Source organism: Dendrobium catenatum, unplaced genomic scaffold (genome assembly GCF_001605985.2).
Source record: "Dendrobium catenatum unplaced genomic scaffold, ASM160598v2 fragScaff_scaffold_1608, whole genome shotgun sequence".
In the NCBI taxonomy this organism is placed as follows: domain Eukaryota; kingdom Viridiplantae; phylum Streptophyta; class Magnoliopsida; order Asparagales; family Orchidaceae; genus Dendrobium; species Dendrobium catenatum.
Window position 1 is genome coordinate 4,351,213 of NW_021320070.1, and position 17,300 is coordinate 4,368,512.

The 17,300-nt window shown below is 35.6% G+C and overlaps 1 protein-coding gene across 2 annotated transcripts; it reads right to left on the reverse strand.

Moving 5' to 3' along the window:
• Positions 1 to 2,454: 2,454 nt before the first annotated feature.
• On the reverse strand, positions 2,455 to 15,894 carry LOC110105564 (diaminopimelate epimerase, chloroplastic-like). Of its 2 annotated transcripts, none has more exons than XM_028700912.1 (5): positions 15,440 to 15,894; positions 15,186 to 15,353; positions 6,750 to 6,820; positions 3,684 to 6,327; positions 2,455 to 2,726 (listed from the first exon to the last, which is right to left on the reverse strand). In XM_028700912.1, exons 1-4 carry the CDS (start codon positions 15,716 to 15,718, stop codon positions 6,258 to 6,260), a joined length of 588 nt encoding a protein of 195 aa, XP_028556745.1. In that variant the 5' UTR covers positions 15,719 to 15,894; the 3' UTR covers positions 2,455 to 2,726; positions 3,684 to 6,257. The 2 variants fall into 2 exon arrangements, with proteins under 2 accessions (XP_028556745.1, XP_028556746.1); XM_028700913.1 differs by having other exon boundaries at positions 3,684 to 6,338.
• Positions 15,895 to 17,300: the final 1,406 nt, after the last annotated feature.

A 17,300-nucleotide genomic window follows, 5' to 3' on the forward strand; every position in this document is an offset into this window, starting at 1 on the left:
AATTCATTTCAGGTAGTACATCAAAATTGAAGACTCCTTCCTAGTCATGATTGTCGGAGAAATCACAGCTACCTGCTTTATAATTCCTGACTACTAATTAAAGACAATTCTATAAGGAGGATATGATATATGCCAAAGAACTCTAGCTCAAATAGTAAGCTAATTGGATCCCAAAGAAGAGTTTATAGGTTTGACTTAGGGGTGTAAGTGAGCTAAGCCGGCTCGAGCTCGACTCGTTTATGGGTTCGCGAGCCGAGCTTATCGAGCTCACGAGTAGAGCTCGAGCTCGAGTTCGAGCTTGATGAAGCTTGACTCACGAGCCGGCTCAAACTACTGTTTAAATTTTTTTTTAATTATTAATATTTTTATTACATTTAAAAGTTCTAAGAAAATTCAATCTAATCTTCAACAGTAGCATCTCCTCCTGTTTGAAACGGGCGAGAAAATCAAAATCGGGCGGGAAAGTGACGGGCAGGAAATTGAGTGGCTCGATGAGTGGCTCAATAAGCTCGAGATAGTGTCGCGAGTAGAGCTCGAGCTCAAGTTTGAGCTCAGTATTTGACTTGCGAGTCGAGCTCGAACACCCCCTGACTCGAGCTCGACTCGACTCGTTTACACCCATACTTTGACTACAATCAATGATACCTTTTTTCAACTAAAAAATCTCAAGCTCCTTGTCTGAAATTTGATCTGCAATTAGCTCATGATAAATCAATCCCACTTCGTTAGGTGCACACCAACATTCTTGGAAGAGTTCCCCAACTCCATTGCGAACTCTCCTACCCTCTTCCAATGCAGGTCCTATTACTTGGCTTCTCTCATTCAACAACTCGGGATGAAGAGAAGAACAGGATGAGCGTACAAGTGAAAAACAATTTACAAGAGGTGTAACTGGCTGGTACCTAAATGTCAGTCCAATCAACTGAAGTGAGAACTCACTGTGAAGATTGAGGACCTCTCTTTTATAAAAAACCAAATTCGCTAAGACCAAAATTTAATGGGTGCTCAATGGAAGGATATTTATCTACAAACGTCAACTAGTATTAAAGAAAGTGATAGGCCGGTTCCTCCTGAACCAGCCCAACCGGCCTTGGGTCCCACCCAGGGCCGGTTTGTTCGTGTTTACAGGCCCTATGGATGCTGCCTATTATAGTGGGTCCCACTAGTTCAATTAAATTTAAATTTGAAATGGAGAGGGCGGCTAGGGCTCGGAGGGAATTTATTTAGGAAAGTTTATGTATTAAATATCATGAGATGTTTTAGGTTTATGTTATGCTTGATTTGATTTTGATTGTGGTTCCTTGGCGTCTTGGGCTCTAGACTACCTTGTCTAGAGATTTGAGAGAGATGATCCTCCTCTCGAATTGAGAATCACTTGTATCTTATTTTTGTGCTTGTTGGCTTTGAGTTTCTTATTGCAATCCTTTGTTTAGGTGCTGATTTGTACCCAGATTTCACATCATTCTCGCTGTTTTTACCGATCAGTGATAGGGTTGCTTGCGAACTCAAGTACGAACTCAAGTATTTCCTATCAGAAAGTTATCCCAAACGAAGCTTATACCAAAGATAAGAAAGCTCTCATACGACTTTATTTAAAAAGAAAAAAGCTAGTAATATCACAACTTTGAAAAATTTTATTTCTACAACTTATTTTATAAACTACTACGACCATCCATATGGATCCTAAGAGTACACAAATAAACTTAACTACTACATACTTTAAGAACACAAGTACATGGCTAACACTAGCAAAGGATGTAACAAACATATTGTGCTATTGCTGTAGTATTTGATCCGAAATAAAATCAGCTCAACCTTTATAGAGGTTAAGAATCCGCTACGCAGTGATGTTAAACTATGAGGAAGGCACACATGTGCAGACTTAACCATGATAATATACTAGGCCCTGGAAAAATAAAACAACGAAGCTGAAGATACTTATTAAGAAAGGAACACTAGTAATGAAATTCATGTTCCAAGCTGATAGGAAACACTCGAAGATTTCAAGTAAATCCTATCAATTTTGAACAAAACAACAATAAAACTCTTCGAAACTCCAATGAAAACCAGAAAAATATTATTTTTTATTGCAATAAACAAACTAACGGAAGGAAATAACAAGATAGAATTGATCTTCTATTCGAGAGGACTATCTCTCCCAAATCTCCAGACGCCGATGGAGCCCAAGAAAAACCTAAGAGATCTCAAAATTCAGTCAAATTTAAGATGCCCTAACCCTAGGAAAACAAACTATTTAATGTATACAATCAAAAAGGAAATCTCTAAACAATCCCTACATTCAAAATTCCCTCCTAACTCCCTCAAAAATCCTTCATAAATAGCTTTTTTGGATCCTGCGGCTAGTGCGGATGTGCCGGAAGAGTTCCGCCTCTGTTACATTGAGCCGGTCCCATATGGACCGGCTGGACTGGTCTAAAACAAGCACTGAAGATATAATGCAACAAAATCATCCAGTAAAAATTCGAAAGAATCAAACTCAATACATATAGTTTGTTAAATTCGTCAGGACAGATAAGGATAAACACATAAGGTTTCAGTCGAGGTTAGGTGTCCCTACTAGTTTCAATTAAAAGGAAAATTGCTTTACAAACAACTCCAAACATTTAATCACAACTGTTAATGCTGGCAGAGTAAGAAGCACGAGCAAAACCTGAAAATCTAGAGCAACTGTCTTTTAGCAAAGCTCGTGGGTTTCCTTGCTCAACCTGAAGGAAAAGTTACAGTTATAGTATCAGTATAATTCATCAGTGGCATTAAAATTCAACGTTTCACAAACCAATTCAAGGACGACATTATTCATAGAATAATGGTGGTATGCAAGAGCAATTTCTAGGAGAATAATCAAATAAAATATATATTCAACAAATCGGATTATACATTTAAATTATAAACATGTAACATTTTGGATAATGAAGCAAGAGGCATGATACTGCAGCTGGTCCCAGCATTAAAAATTAAAATGCTAGAGAATATCCCTTCATTCAGTGATGTTAATATGCAGACGAGTTTCTCAAGCTTTTAAATGAAGAACGATACCTTTTTTGGGTTCCAAATGTCATTGCTTTTACTAATTTTGGGATTTCTATTGGTATACCATCATATATATTTATATTTGCTGGTATACACGCAACTATTCTTGGTTTGTTGGTTGTGAGTTTGGTTCCCAGCTAAGAGATTGTGGGTTTGAGTCTCATGTGTTGTGTATGTGTTTGGGTGCTACTCCTAATTCTCCCCCGTGTATATATTTACTATTTTTGGGGTTGGTTATATAAATCCTTTTTCGCCATTATGTTCTGTTAAAAGTCAAATTCTCATTTAAATCTTTGCTTATATATCACAATAAATAGTTTGTTAAGGTGGCGTATAAGTAAGGATTTAGTAGAATAGGAACAAAGAATTGGACTGCATATCAGGAAGTTCCTCTTTATAATTAGTATTAAAAAACAATGGAAGATATGGAACTCAATTATAACACGATGGATTGTTGCAATGCTAGACTTTAAGAGACGTGCCTACACATTGAACATGCCATAACAAGCAATATTTTGTTGAAAACGAAAAAAAAAAATTATGGAAAAAAATCCGGATTTGACTTATTCAAAACATATTCTTTAAGAAATTCTCTTGCAAGAACCAAGAAGTAAAATATAGAGAATGCTTACCAAGGTTCCATTGTCAAGAACTAGAATGTAGTCCATATTTAACACTACAGAGATTCGATGAGCTATTGTGATCACTGTCATGCCTCTACATTCATTCGAGATAGTATTTTGTAGTACGGATGCTGTCTGTGTGTCAACATTTGCAGTGCATTCATCCAAGAACAGTATCTGCAAGTTAACAAGTTTCTTATTAATATACTAAGCAGAGATTTATCCGAATATTTAGCCACTATTTATTATGACGTGCCTCTTTTTTTGTTGTATGATTACCATTTAGACCATTTAAGAGAATTAAACCATCAAAAATTTTTTTTTTCTTTCTATAAAGTACTAAAATATTTTGCCACTTTTCTTGTAAGCTGTAGAGCACCTTGTTTTCTCATAAGCTAATAAATATTCTCATCACTTTTTCTCTTGCGGTTCATTTGCAATGTAGGTATTACTTGTGATTGAAAACAATAGCATACAGAGATAGCAGTTATAGCTATGGATAATGACCAAGGCTTTGTTTGTGAACCTCAACTATTAGCATCTTTCTCCACCAGCTTATTTCAAAAGTCTCAGAGAGAAGGCATCATCAATGCGAGATAGAGGATACAGAAATGTCATTATAACTGATACAAGAGAAGGTCAAATTTACAGGAATAAACCAATGTGATCTTAGCAAAAATAGCTAGTTTGAATTGGTATAATGGCTGATCTAAGGATATTTTGGAATGTCAAAAACCTCTAAAGTAGATTCGGACCGGTCCTGCAGGTATTAAGTCAACTGAATACATGAAGCACTTGGGTTTACATGGACTGATTTATTGAATCTTCCATTACTTAATTTTTAAATGAATATAAATCAGTATTACTTCATTAAGTGCATAAATTTATAGAATTTCAGTTACCGGTTTGGGCGGAGATTGGACTTCTTAGGAAACTGGATGTGCCAGGTTTGGACACGAAGTGTGATGTGATGCATGAATTGAGTTACACATGATTAAGAAAAGGAAATTAAATAAGAGCTTAACCGTTTATAAAGTCATGCTTCAAATTAAAATTGGTTACAAGAATTCGTAGAGTTCCACTTTGCTTAGGTTAAAGAATTACAATGAAAATTGACCGATCGATTCAAGCCAATGCAAAGGGGAAAGTAAAGTTAAAAGCTAGTGAATTAAATCCAACAATTAATAAGGAGTTGTTCACCTTGAGACCTCTTCTCTCTTTCCTACGAAACTAGGTTGAGCGGCGGAAGATCGTCCAAGCTAGTAGTGAGGTTGCCACGATGAGGGAGGAGCCAACGAACGTCACCAAGGAGAGGGAACTCGGAGGTGGAGGCGTCACGGGAGGACGACTTTTTAATGATCCACGTGTAGTCGGAGAATTGATCGTCGTAGGCGTCAACTAGGTAGAATCCGGTCCAAGTAATCTTCGACGGTATTGTCGAAACCAAATTCGACGTCAAAGAAAGGAGATCTTAAGACGTGGATATTTCTGTAGATGTCGTAGAAGAGTCCTTGATCAACGGCGGGATCCGCCATACACCATGAATTTGAGGACGAGCGATCACCAAGAGCACGGAGAGGAAGTGGCGGCTTGGAGAGGAGGAAGAGGGGAGGCCGGCGGTAGAGATAGAGGGGAAATTTGTGGTTTGATGTAGAAAACTGAAATTAATTTCAGTTTAAGGGATTTGGGAGGGAAGAAATTTTGAGATTTGAATTTCCAATTAATGTAATTAAAGCATTAAAGGAAAATCAATTAAGGAGATGCCAAGGGGAGCCGGCGGTAGGAAGAGAGGGAGAGAGGGAGTTCAAAAACTGAAATTATTTCAATTTTTATGCAAGGGAAGGGAAAAATAATTGATCCTAATTTGAATTTCAAATAGGCTTAGGGAGTTAATTGGGTAATTAATGGGAAGCAAGATTGGGGGCCGGCGGCATGGCTAGGGAGAGAGGGAATTAGGGAGAGGAGGGAGGTTTCTAAATAGGATTTGATGACTAGGAGAGTTTTAAAATAAATCCAAATTAATGTAATTTTAAATTTGGATTCATTCACAAACTTTCCATAAATAGAAATTCCAAATTTAGAAACAAATTGAAATATGAAATTCAAATTTCAATGTGGAGTTGGGGAGGGAGATGGGGAGAGGTGGCGGAGAGGGAGGAAGGCCGGCGGCAAGGTGGCCGGCCGGTGGGGCTAGGGTGGGCTGGCGGGTAGGGCTCCAATGGTGATAATGCTCGCGAGAAAATTCGGCTCCTTCCAACTGTTGACCTTTGCTTGCGGGAGATTTGGTGGAGAAGACGAAGGTTGCATGTAACTACCTAGAGAACTCACTAAGAGATCTCTAAAAGAACTCACTAAGAGATCAAAAGGGTGGAACTCACAAAGAGAACACACAAAAGCAAATTTTCATTCAATAATTCCATAGCTCATACAAGATACAAGGGCCCTTTAAATAGGCTCCAAATGAAAGCAAGTACAAAGTCTAAAATGCCCCTCGGGCTACAAGAGAAAACAAACACCCACAAGGGTAAAATGGGAAAACGGAAAATAAGCAAGTACTAAATGAAATGCAGGTACAACAAGTCGTCAGTAGTAAAGGCCCTCTATCATGGCCGTCGATCTCCGACGTCGTCTCTGATACACGCGCCGAAATCGTCTGTCGATGACCTCATCAAAGTGCAAGCCCAAAAAGCCCAGACAAGGATAGACTTAGGATTTGTTTGGGATGACTTTCTTTCTGCTTCTTAAAGTAGCTTCCTAGCACAAAAATTAAATTTTTGTACTATGAAGCTGCTTTAAAAAGCAATAAGAAAGTCGTCCCTAACGAAGCCTCTGATACACGCGCCGAAATCGTCTGTCGATGACCTCATCATAACAGCACAAGAAATATTTAAATAACATGGAAAACATTAATTGAATAGAATGTTGAGCCACATAAGTTGTCAAAGTAAGGGAAGGGTTGCTGAGATTGTCAAGCTAAGTAAGGATTATATATGACTATTTACCACAACAGACATATCTTTATGAATAATGAAAATGATTTGATACAAGTGTTACAAGTTAAAGCCAAAGAATTACCTCTGCGTCCCGTGCAGATTTTCTAGCTCAGCAATGAACCGAGCAAAACACCGTACGCCATTACCGCACATCTGGATCCAAATAAATTTAGAGAAGACTTATATGAATTAAAATAAATGTTTCTCAAGTAGATATGAAGACTTTGCTTCCAACAAATTCAAAGGACAGACATGAAAACAATTTGAGATGGTTCGGGCACACACAAGAAACAGAAGTAATTCTATGAGTCGTAGTTCACATGAAAAGTATAGAAAATATAAGGGCAAAACTAATGAAGTTGGAAGCTCTCAATGATACATTTAGCAAACTTTTAGCAACAAATGTAGTTATTAACATGAACCGATGGGCATAAGACTCATATGAACGCCCAGGATGATTATCACGCATGAAGAAAGCAGGTAGATGCAAATATGAGAATTCAGGTATATCATCTACAAATTAAGAACACGAAGGGGCTATGCTAACAAAAGATGTAATCTAATTTTCCCACAAATAAAAAAAATATATATTAACCAGTCAATAATATTTATGGAAAAGGAAACATGCATACTACAACTTATAATAGCCAAATGTCAATAGTTTTATTTTACAAAAAGAAGGAAATACTCAACTTCAATAACTTTTAAAAAAAATGCCTCAAAAGCACTGTACTTTAAATGATATGGTTTACACATATCCATAGTCATAGCAACATGATGCAGATGACATTAAACTATTTACATGACTATCTAAAATTCTTATTATTAATTATCAATTTATAAGTCCATAGTTATACTTGATTCTCCATTCGAATATTAAATTGAGAGCTTGAAAGAAGCTCATGCCACCTTATATGTTTTGAATATAATTAGGTACTGAAGTAACAATGCATATCACTCATCAGAGGATCATCTCAGGTGGTACAATATCATTACTTTTAAAAAGTACGAATCTATCAACACGAGATGGAGAATAATTTTTCTTATATTCATCTCCTTAATAGACGAAGGCTTAATACACAATAAGGAAAGTAATTCTTTTATTTACAAAGTTAAAATATCATATAATAATTAAATCATTATGGCTAGGAGTGATTCTAAGATTATTATCAAAGAGTGATTTAATAAGCAATCCAAGGAGTAATATAATACACATTGTGTTGATACTCCCCCTCAAGCTAGTGCAAAGATATCGACCATGCCAACTTGATAATTGCATCATGATGAACTTTTCCTGAGACACTTTTGTGAGAACATTAGCTAGTTGATCTTCAAATTTCACAAAGGGAAGGTGTGATCTTTCGATCAAGATTCTCCTGAATAAAATGATGATCAACCTCCATATGTTTAGTACAATCATGTCGAACAAGGTTGTATGCAATTTCAATGGCTCAATTATTATCACAATGTAGATTTAGTGGTTTCTCGTATTTGATTCCTAATTCTTCGAATCCATAATAGTTTGCATACACAATGAGCCATATCTTAAAACTCAGCTTTTGCATTTGATATAGCCACCAATTTTTGCTTCTTGCTTCTCCAAGTGATCAAATTTCTAAATGCAAAGTAGCATGATGTAGACCTCCTATGAATTTTATTTCTCACCCAATCAACATATGTATATCCTTGAGTTCTTAATTCTATTTTTTGAAAATAGATATCTTTTAACTGGCCTTTTCAAATATCTTAAGATAGGATGCACTGCATTCATATGTTCTTCACTTAGAACATGGATAAATTGACAAATGACGCTCACCGCATAACAAGGTTTAAAATTGTGTAAATAAGCCTCGAGGAGTTTTTCGTCCGTGAGGCGCGTAAGCCTCGAGGCAGAGTGAGGCGTAAGCCTCACGGACGAAGAATCGCGTAAATGAGAATTTAAGGGTTTTAATAAGTAAATAACAGTAATATTCTACCATACAATAAAAACATCTAAATTACAAGTGAAATTAGTGGAAAATAAAAAAATAGATGCAATATATGCATCGCATAGTATAATTCAAAGTACATAACCACAAAATATAAGTCTATCAAAACTCCCAATGTGCAAATAAGAAAGAACATATTAAATCAAATCATGTCCCATCACTAAATGGATCTTCAAGAGAATCTTCTTCTCCAATTGTATCTATAAATATCATATCTTCATCATCTTCAATGTTACTCATTTTTTTCTTCCTTGTTCAATAAGAATGATTATTGTTATGTTAATTGATCACTTGATATATATATAATGTAATAGCACATAAGAAGTTGTGGAATGCCTTTAGTTACTTGTTGTGATGCAAAACTAGCGGATGTGTGTGATGTAGTACTAGTGAATGTGCCCACTTAATCTGCTTCGCCCCTCAAGACGTCCACACTTAGATCCTCTAGTTGCATGTCTGATAATGGCAAATCTGTCTCATCATCTATGAACAACTCATTATCAGGCGTCGCATCATCACACACCAATGGGTCCTCATCATCATTTAACCCCTTGTTCCTCAACATCTTATCTCTCAACCTCTTATTGTGCATAATATACACAAGGGAGTTCATTCTGAGTGTTAAAAGTCAATTTCTTCTCTTCGTTTGCACTTGACTATATGTACTCTAATTTCGCTCACACCCAGAAGAAGAACAAGTGAGGCCCAAAACTCTAACAGAAAAACTCTGTAACTCAGGGGTGAATCACCAAATTGGATCCACCATTCAACTATTTTCAAGAAAAAAAAATGATAATCATAAGATATTAAAGTGTTATGCATGTATAGATACTTAGAAAAAATATGTATACCTGGAGACAGTTTAGCAATAATATATTTTGTTGCTTGCAAACCAAAAAATTCCTCCCTATTCCGAAATAGAACAAGTTCTAAATTTGCTAACTCCCTGACAGTCTGGTCCGGTATTAGTCATTGCATGCAATGATACAAGCCAAGATAATTCACCTCCGGATTTGAGGATTTCCTCTCTGAATATTGAAATTGAGGAATGAGATAATACGCTGCTGCATGTAGATAATGGTGTAACTGGACCTCCCACCGAGCATCAATGATATCCCAAATCTCTTTATAACTTGCCTCCTCTCCTCCCAAGTTATGTGCAATCAACTCATTTTCCTCATCCATAGCATTATATATAAAACTCATGGCTGATTTCATCTTAGCATCCACTAAACGTAGAACTTATACCAAGGGTCTCGTGCTCAATATGGCATAGGTGACACTAGCCCAAAATTTATCATTTAGAATTAGCCTTCGTATTTCCTTTCCCTAAAGTTTCTTCCCTCACGTAGAATTAAGCCATTGTGTCGATGTAAACATTGCTTCAAGAGGTTGTCTCACATCCAGCAGGCTCTGCAGTGTCAAATAAGATGTGGCAAACATGTAGAATAAACTTTCATTAAGATTTGAAAATGATTTGCAGTGCACAAATGTAATAACAAACCTAGTGGTAGCAGGTCGAATGATTTCTTCATTCAGAAAACTTTCTCATTAAGGCTAAGACTCATGAGTGGTTGTAGATGAACTTTGTGATCTTCTTCGCCCTATAAAGGGTGCTCTTGTGTTAAGGTAAAACACTAAGTTCCTCCAATATGAGATCGATACAGTGTGCTGCGCAGGGGGTCCAATAGAGGTGTTTCCTCTTCTCCATCAACATCTGACCAGCTGCTTTGTATGCACTGGCATTGACAGGCACCGCCTGAACAACCAATTGCTCCCCAATCTCCCCAACAACCTCATCTAGTAAATTGAAAATGAATTCAGCATTTTTAACCTCATTTGAAGCTTCAACTGATCGTAAAAACACCGTGCCATGGGGATTGTTTATAAGGATATTAATCAAACTCCTGCTCTTCATGTCAGACCATCCATCTGACATAATGGTAACACCAGTATCACTCCATGTCCATTTAATCTCATCAATACTCTACTTTGTGTTCTGCAACTCCTCTTTCAAAATCCATGTTCGCAACTCGTACATGGAAGGTGCCTTCAACCCACTCCCATACAACCCTACAGACCGCAACATATTGAAGTAGGCTGGCGATGTCGCAACATTAAATGGTATGGCATTCTCAAAAAAAAAATCTGTCAATATCCATTCAAACCTGACGTAGACCCTCTCTGGTACCAGCCGCAACATCACTTGTGCTTATCCTCTATCCTCTCCTAGATTAGTCATATATTGGTCCATAGGACCCCGTGCACCTGTATTCTGTAAAGTGGAGGAAGAGTCCTTTCCATTCTCGCTGCCAAAGTAAGCACCATGTTCGACCCTTTCATCAAATTGCTCATATTGTAAATGTTTGGTCGTGATACTCTTTTTCATATAAGCTGTAATTTCCTCCTTCACCTTATCCGGAACATTCGCACAATGTACTACATTCTTATGTGAGCCGGATAAGTGTTCCTTCATGCGAGTAACTCCTCCCTTCACCACCTTATCACAAAAATTGCATTTTAAATACACGTCTTCTCGTTGCCTCCTACATCAACTTGCACACTGTATTTCCAAGAAGGGTCACGTCACAATAACGTATTTGTCTTTTCCTTATCTCTAACCATGTTTCATAATGCACAAATGAGAAAACAAACATAAAATCTCAAAAAATTCGTAGACGTGAGGCGCGCCTCTAATTGCGCAATTTTAAACTATGCCACATAACATTATGTTTGGCCTTATGTGAGAAAAATAGAGCAGCCATCCAACTAACTTCTAATAAAGAAATTTATCAGTTGGAACTAGCCTACCAAATATGCAAGCCAATGCTTCATCTATATAGGTGGCTCAAAAATTTTAAATGCCAGCACCCCAATTTCAATCAATAGATCTAGCACATTTTTCCTTTGTGAAAGAAATGCTAAGTTTTAACCTTAATACTTCAATTCTAAAGAAGAATTTAAGTTGACCAAGATCTTTCATTTCAAAAATAGCTTTAAGATGTTGTCAAGTACTTCTTTCATCTGGGTCATGTCCCATCAAAATCATGTCATCTACATACACAAGTGCAATTAACTTACCTCTTACAAGCTTTACAAACAAAATATGGTCTACACAGCTATGTTTATAACCATATGCCCTCAATGTGGATGAAAACCTATCAAACTAGGCTCAAGGAGACTACTTTAATCCATATAACGCCTTTCTCAAGTTATGTACTTAGCCTTTACTTGAGGATATGCTTTAGCTTCAGGACTCGGGAGTTAACTCCATGTAAACTTCCTCTTCTAAATCACCATTTAAAAAAAAATTTTACATCAAATTATTGCAAGGGCCAATCTCGATTTGTTGCTATGGAAAATGAAAATACCAATTATATTGAACTTGGCCACTGACACAAAAGTTAATAATCAATTTCAAATATTTGTGTGTATCCTTTTGCAACTAACCTACCTCATATCCTTCAATATTGCCACCCTCTTTGAGCTGAACAATGAAAACCCATCTATATCCAATTTTCTTCTTCTTTTCTTCAAATTTCCCAATTCGCTTCTTTTGAAGGGCCTCCATCTCTTAATTTATATTTATGATCCATTTTGGATCTAGAAATGCATCCTCCACAAAACTTGGAATATTGACACAACATAATTGATCAATATTAAGTGCATATGAATCAGCCAGTCTCTAGAGGGAAACATAATTATCTATTTAGATATTTTGTTTTGGCCTCAGGATCAGACTCATTATTTTTTTTGGACACCTCTAGTGAACCTATGGATATTTATAGGAAATTTTTTATGTAAACACCAATGTTTCATTATGATTCAAGATTACATGTAGGAACATTTTGGTTAATTCTTTGATTCATGGTGTAGGTACAAGCAGATTAGGCAACTCACACGATTGATTGGGGATCATATTTATTTAAAAAATTAATTCTGTAGAGACATGGTGAGCAGCATTGCCTTGAACGAGGAACCTAGCATTGGAGCATTTACTAGCTGGTGTTGTAGCAACATGCTCTCCAGAAGCATCATCAAATTATTTCACCTCAAACGATTCCACTTTCATCACGAAACAAGTTCTCCTCACTGTGACTCTCCTCATAAATAGAATACCCAGAAACTCCCCCTCAATTGCTAAGATTCTAATTATTCAAATAAAACATCCAGGTTTATATGTAACTTCCAGGTTTGAGGAACATACACCTATAACCCTTTTGAGTTAAAATTAGCCAACAAACACATTGTTTTGAGCATGGATCAACTTTGCTTGCTTCCCATGACTTTAGGCACATGAATATAGATCATACAGTCAAAAATTGGTGGTTCCAATATTAGCATAGGAGGAGGAGACAATAGTGATTCCATCTTTTGTTAAGGTGCTTCAAACTCTATCACATTAGATGGACTGCGGTTAAAAAGGTAAGGAGTTGATTTTGTCGTCTTTCCCCAATAAAATTTAAGCACATTCATACTAAAGAGTAAAGCTCGAACGATCTATGGAATTTTTCTATTATTCTCTTTTTGCTAATCTTTTTTTAAATAATCATGTTGTGGGTATACGTGCAAAAAGTTTGGTCTCCAATTCCATGCTGACTTTGAAGCATATCTAAAGCCTCATCAATAAAATCATTTTTGTTGTTCAAAGTCATGCGCAAATTTGTATTTGGTATTATTGAGTGTTCACAATATTATGAAATTCTCGAAAAACATCATAGACATCCATTTTGTTTCGAAGAAGAGATATTCGAGTCATTCAAGTACATTCATCGATAAATGTAACAAAAAACAGGCTTTAGATAGAGATGGAATTTTTGCAAGACCCCATACATCATAATGAAAAACCATGAAAAGTTTCAAGCTATTATTTAAACTTATTATATAAGAGATTTGGTAACTCTTAGCAAGTTGACATGTTTTATGATAAAAATTATAGTTTTTCTTAGAAAATAAATGCAATTTTAATTCATGATGTGCTACATGAGATCCTATATATTTTTAGGTTTAATATACTCAAGATTATTGATAATTGATGAATATCCATACATACGAGGATACCCTCGTCATCAAAATTAACATTATCCCAACTTTCAGATTAAACTTTATGAGTCCTCATTTTCCATTCACTATTGCCAAGTGTTATATTAGACATTATGTTTTGCATAAATTTTTTCATAATTTCTAGCCATATGACTTTTGATCTAGCCCTTTCTTCCAACATAATCCTTCAAAATTAATTTTATATATTTTTTTATTACTACTCTCCTACTCTACCTTGTACATACCTAAACTAGCCAAATCTATTTTTCACTACATTATATAGCCAACATATGCTACTTCCACCCTAGCATTATAATCATTTTACAGTTTATCTTTTCTAGTTTTGTCAAACATCCATCTTAGCATTCTCAATTTTGACACAATTAACTTGCCATGACTATGGAACCAATTCTGAGCTTAATATAAGTCATGGTTATTCACATAGACACATCAAGTAGTAGCCACTTATTTCAAAAATATCAAGATCATCAACCATTTTCACAATTTTCCCAATTATCTAAGCAATGAACCAATAATCATTCTTAATTTTTCTTGATTTACCTCAATGAAAATATGGAAATTATTGGAATGAATAAAATTGAAGCAAAATTTTATAATATTGCAGTAAGCTTCTAGTGAACAGAAGATGTTATTTATGTCTAAGGTACCAAAACCCGAAGAGGACTATCATATCGAAGACTTTGACTTCAAACCATCAAGTGAAAACCATGTTATGTAAAGTGTATCTCTCTCATTTTTAACTTTCCTTGCACTTCTTGAGCAAACATTATGAAAAAATGAAGTGGTGGAGAAACATTACATATAGCACTAATGCTAAATCCAGTTCATTTATATCAGAAATCAAAAGTATTTTATATTCTATCATTTCAATTATTATTCCCTGTATATATATATATATATATATATAAACAATATTCTTGTAATTTTCAAATATATTTAATATAAAGATGTTTAAAATTATTCAAAGTAAAAAAAACCAACTTAATATTGAAAATGAAGACCATAATTTTTAAAAATTCATAAAACAAAAGTTTGATGAGCATAAAACCTATTTCAAATCCTTGCTTCCTACTAAAAAACCATGTTATCCTTGGAAACTACACTACTTACAATAGCTGTGTAAATGCAGTTTGATTTTCAGTGCTCTAAAGCTATGGTTATAAGGATGCATAAGGCTGATAATCGTCAGCAGCCTTCAATTTTCACCATTCAGTCAAATTTTAAGCCAACCTAGCTCTTATTCATTCATCGATTGATGTTAAGCATTTTAACAATACTTCATTCTCCTCAATCAACTGGAAATAACTTCTACCAATTTTACCTTTGTTTAAGTTTCTGAACTAGAAGGCGAGACAACTAAAAGCACAAAGACAACTCAGCACGCTCAAACGCAAGGCGATCAACTTACGCAAACTATAAGCTAACAAAACATCATCTTTCATGTCAAATTCAGACAGGCATAGTACCTCTGGTTCACTGCCGTCCGAGTTAAAAATTCTCATGGTGTAATCCGTGCCGTTGAACCCTGGCATCACGAAAATAACACCATCAGCGCCAACGCCAAAGTTGCGATTACAGATCTTCATCGCCTGATCGGGTGTAACCCTAGGCTCCATTGACTCCCGATTATCCACCTAAGTTCTCATAACCATTAGCACATCATATTAAATCAAACACAACGACTCGATAACAGAGTAAGTAAAGGCATAACATTTCACACCATAATGAAATCGTTTCCAAGGCCGTGGTACTTGACGAAATGGAGGACGCCTGACTCCTTGTGATCGAGGAAGGAGGGATGGGAAGGAGCCATCTTCGGTGCTTCGACAGTCGGTGCTTCGACACTGACTGAAGCGAAAAGTGGTCGAATGCTAGGGTTCCGGAAGAAAGGCGAGGATTTGCAGTGGTGGAGCTTTAGATATCGGAGGAAAGGAGAGATTGAGGGTGGAGAGCGTCGCGAAGGTAGAGAGAAGGCGAGGGGCAACGAGGTGGTCGACATTATCTCGGAATCACCCACGAGTTTTTTCAGCTTTCAAGCCGGGCGATTTTGCTCCGCCACTGACTTCTCCATTCGCCACGAAAAAAGAATAGCCTAGCGGCGTTTACATGCCTAACAGATTTGTGTGCCTCCAAACGTACAGCAAATTCCGAATTGTTGGACGCACTGCATGTGTTTTGCATAAGTTTTATTTATGTTACGGGTATTTATAGACACGCAGCAAATAAGATGCAAATTTTTATAATTAATTATTTGTTATTTATTTACTACGTATTTATAAATATGCAGTATATATGCATTAAATACGTAGAGCGTAGTATACGCAGTACTATGGAAGATCCTCTATTTTTGAACTCCGCACATAATAATTTCTTCTCATTGAAGCACATAGTACAACTTTAAATTTATTCAAATCAGTCAAATGAGCTTAAATTAGAGGGATAAATAGATTATATGATTGCTAACATGGTTATGAAAAGCTAAGATTCTTCTAATTTCAAATTAAGGTTTCATTTGGAATAATTTTCTTACTATTTTTTAAAGTAGCTTTTTAATATAAAAATATTTTTAAAAAATTTTATTGAAAAACTATTTTAGTAAACAGTAAGAAAGTTGTCTCAAACGAAGTCTAACTCATTCATATAAGTGATTATTGTGATGCAATTCCTATGAGAGACGACTATGGCATAAACCTTGCAAGTGATGATAATAGTGTAGCTTTTATAAGGATGGTTATTGTGAAGGTTCAATAAGTGATAGTTATAGTAGCATAAAAATGTTAATAGATTAGTAAGGATGCAAGCGAATCAAACGTTCAATGAGTTACTCGTTGCTCGGTTCAATTAAAGCTCATTTGTAATCGTTTAACTAAATAAACAAATAAATTTGAAAACATTTTTAATACTCGATCATTAAAAAAATAAACTTAAACACTAATGTGTTCGGTTCATTTATGTTCAAGAACAACATCATTTAAAGCTCGTGAACAAGCTCGACATTAAGCTTGATTCATGTTCGATTTAGAACTCGTGAATAAGCTCTATAAATATATTCATATAGATTAATCATATTTTTCATTTTAAGTAGACAACTGCTTTTATTATAAAATTTATTTAATTTTATTTTATGCATTCAACAGAATTAATTGGTTAATAAACACAAGACATTTCACATTTGACAATGTTTGCTAGATTGTTTGTTTAAGATGTTCATGAGCAAATATAAAATGAACCATATATCGTTTGTTCGTGAACAACTCATTTGGTAGCTTGAAAATACTAGTTATATATTTATTCATGATCTTGCTCATTTGATAGCTCAAGAATGTTCATTAGAATTGTTCATGAACGTGCTTGTTTGATAGTGTAAAAAAATTTGCTAAACGTTCACGAACATAGCTCGTTAATACTTGTTTGTTTAAAGCTCGATAAGCACTAAATGAACCAAGTATAAACCAAACATGAACAACATTAATTTAAACGAACCAAACATGAACACAAGCAATAAGGCTTGAATCAAACACGAACCAAGCTTGAACAATCTAATAATAAACAAACTCAAACATGAACACTCACATACTCGA

Bases quoted from the DNA above. Each gene is read 5' to 3' on its own strand.
- LOC110105564 (XM_028700912.1), bottom strand. From the start codon at position 15,718: ATGTCGACCACCTCGTTGCCCCTCGCCTTCTCTCTACCTTCGCGACGC. The intron at 15,354-15,439 runs GTGTGAAATGTT...ATGAGAACTTAG, and splicing joins TTGGAAACGATTTCATTATG to GTGGATAATCGGGAGTCAAT. The intron at 6,821-15,185 runs GTACTATGCCTG...ATTTGGATCCAG, and splicing joins CGGACGGCAGTGAACCAGAG to ATGTGCGGTAATGGCGTACG.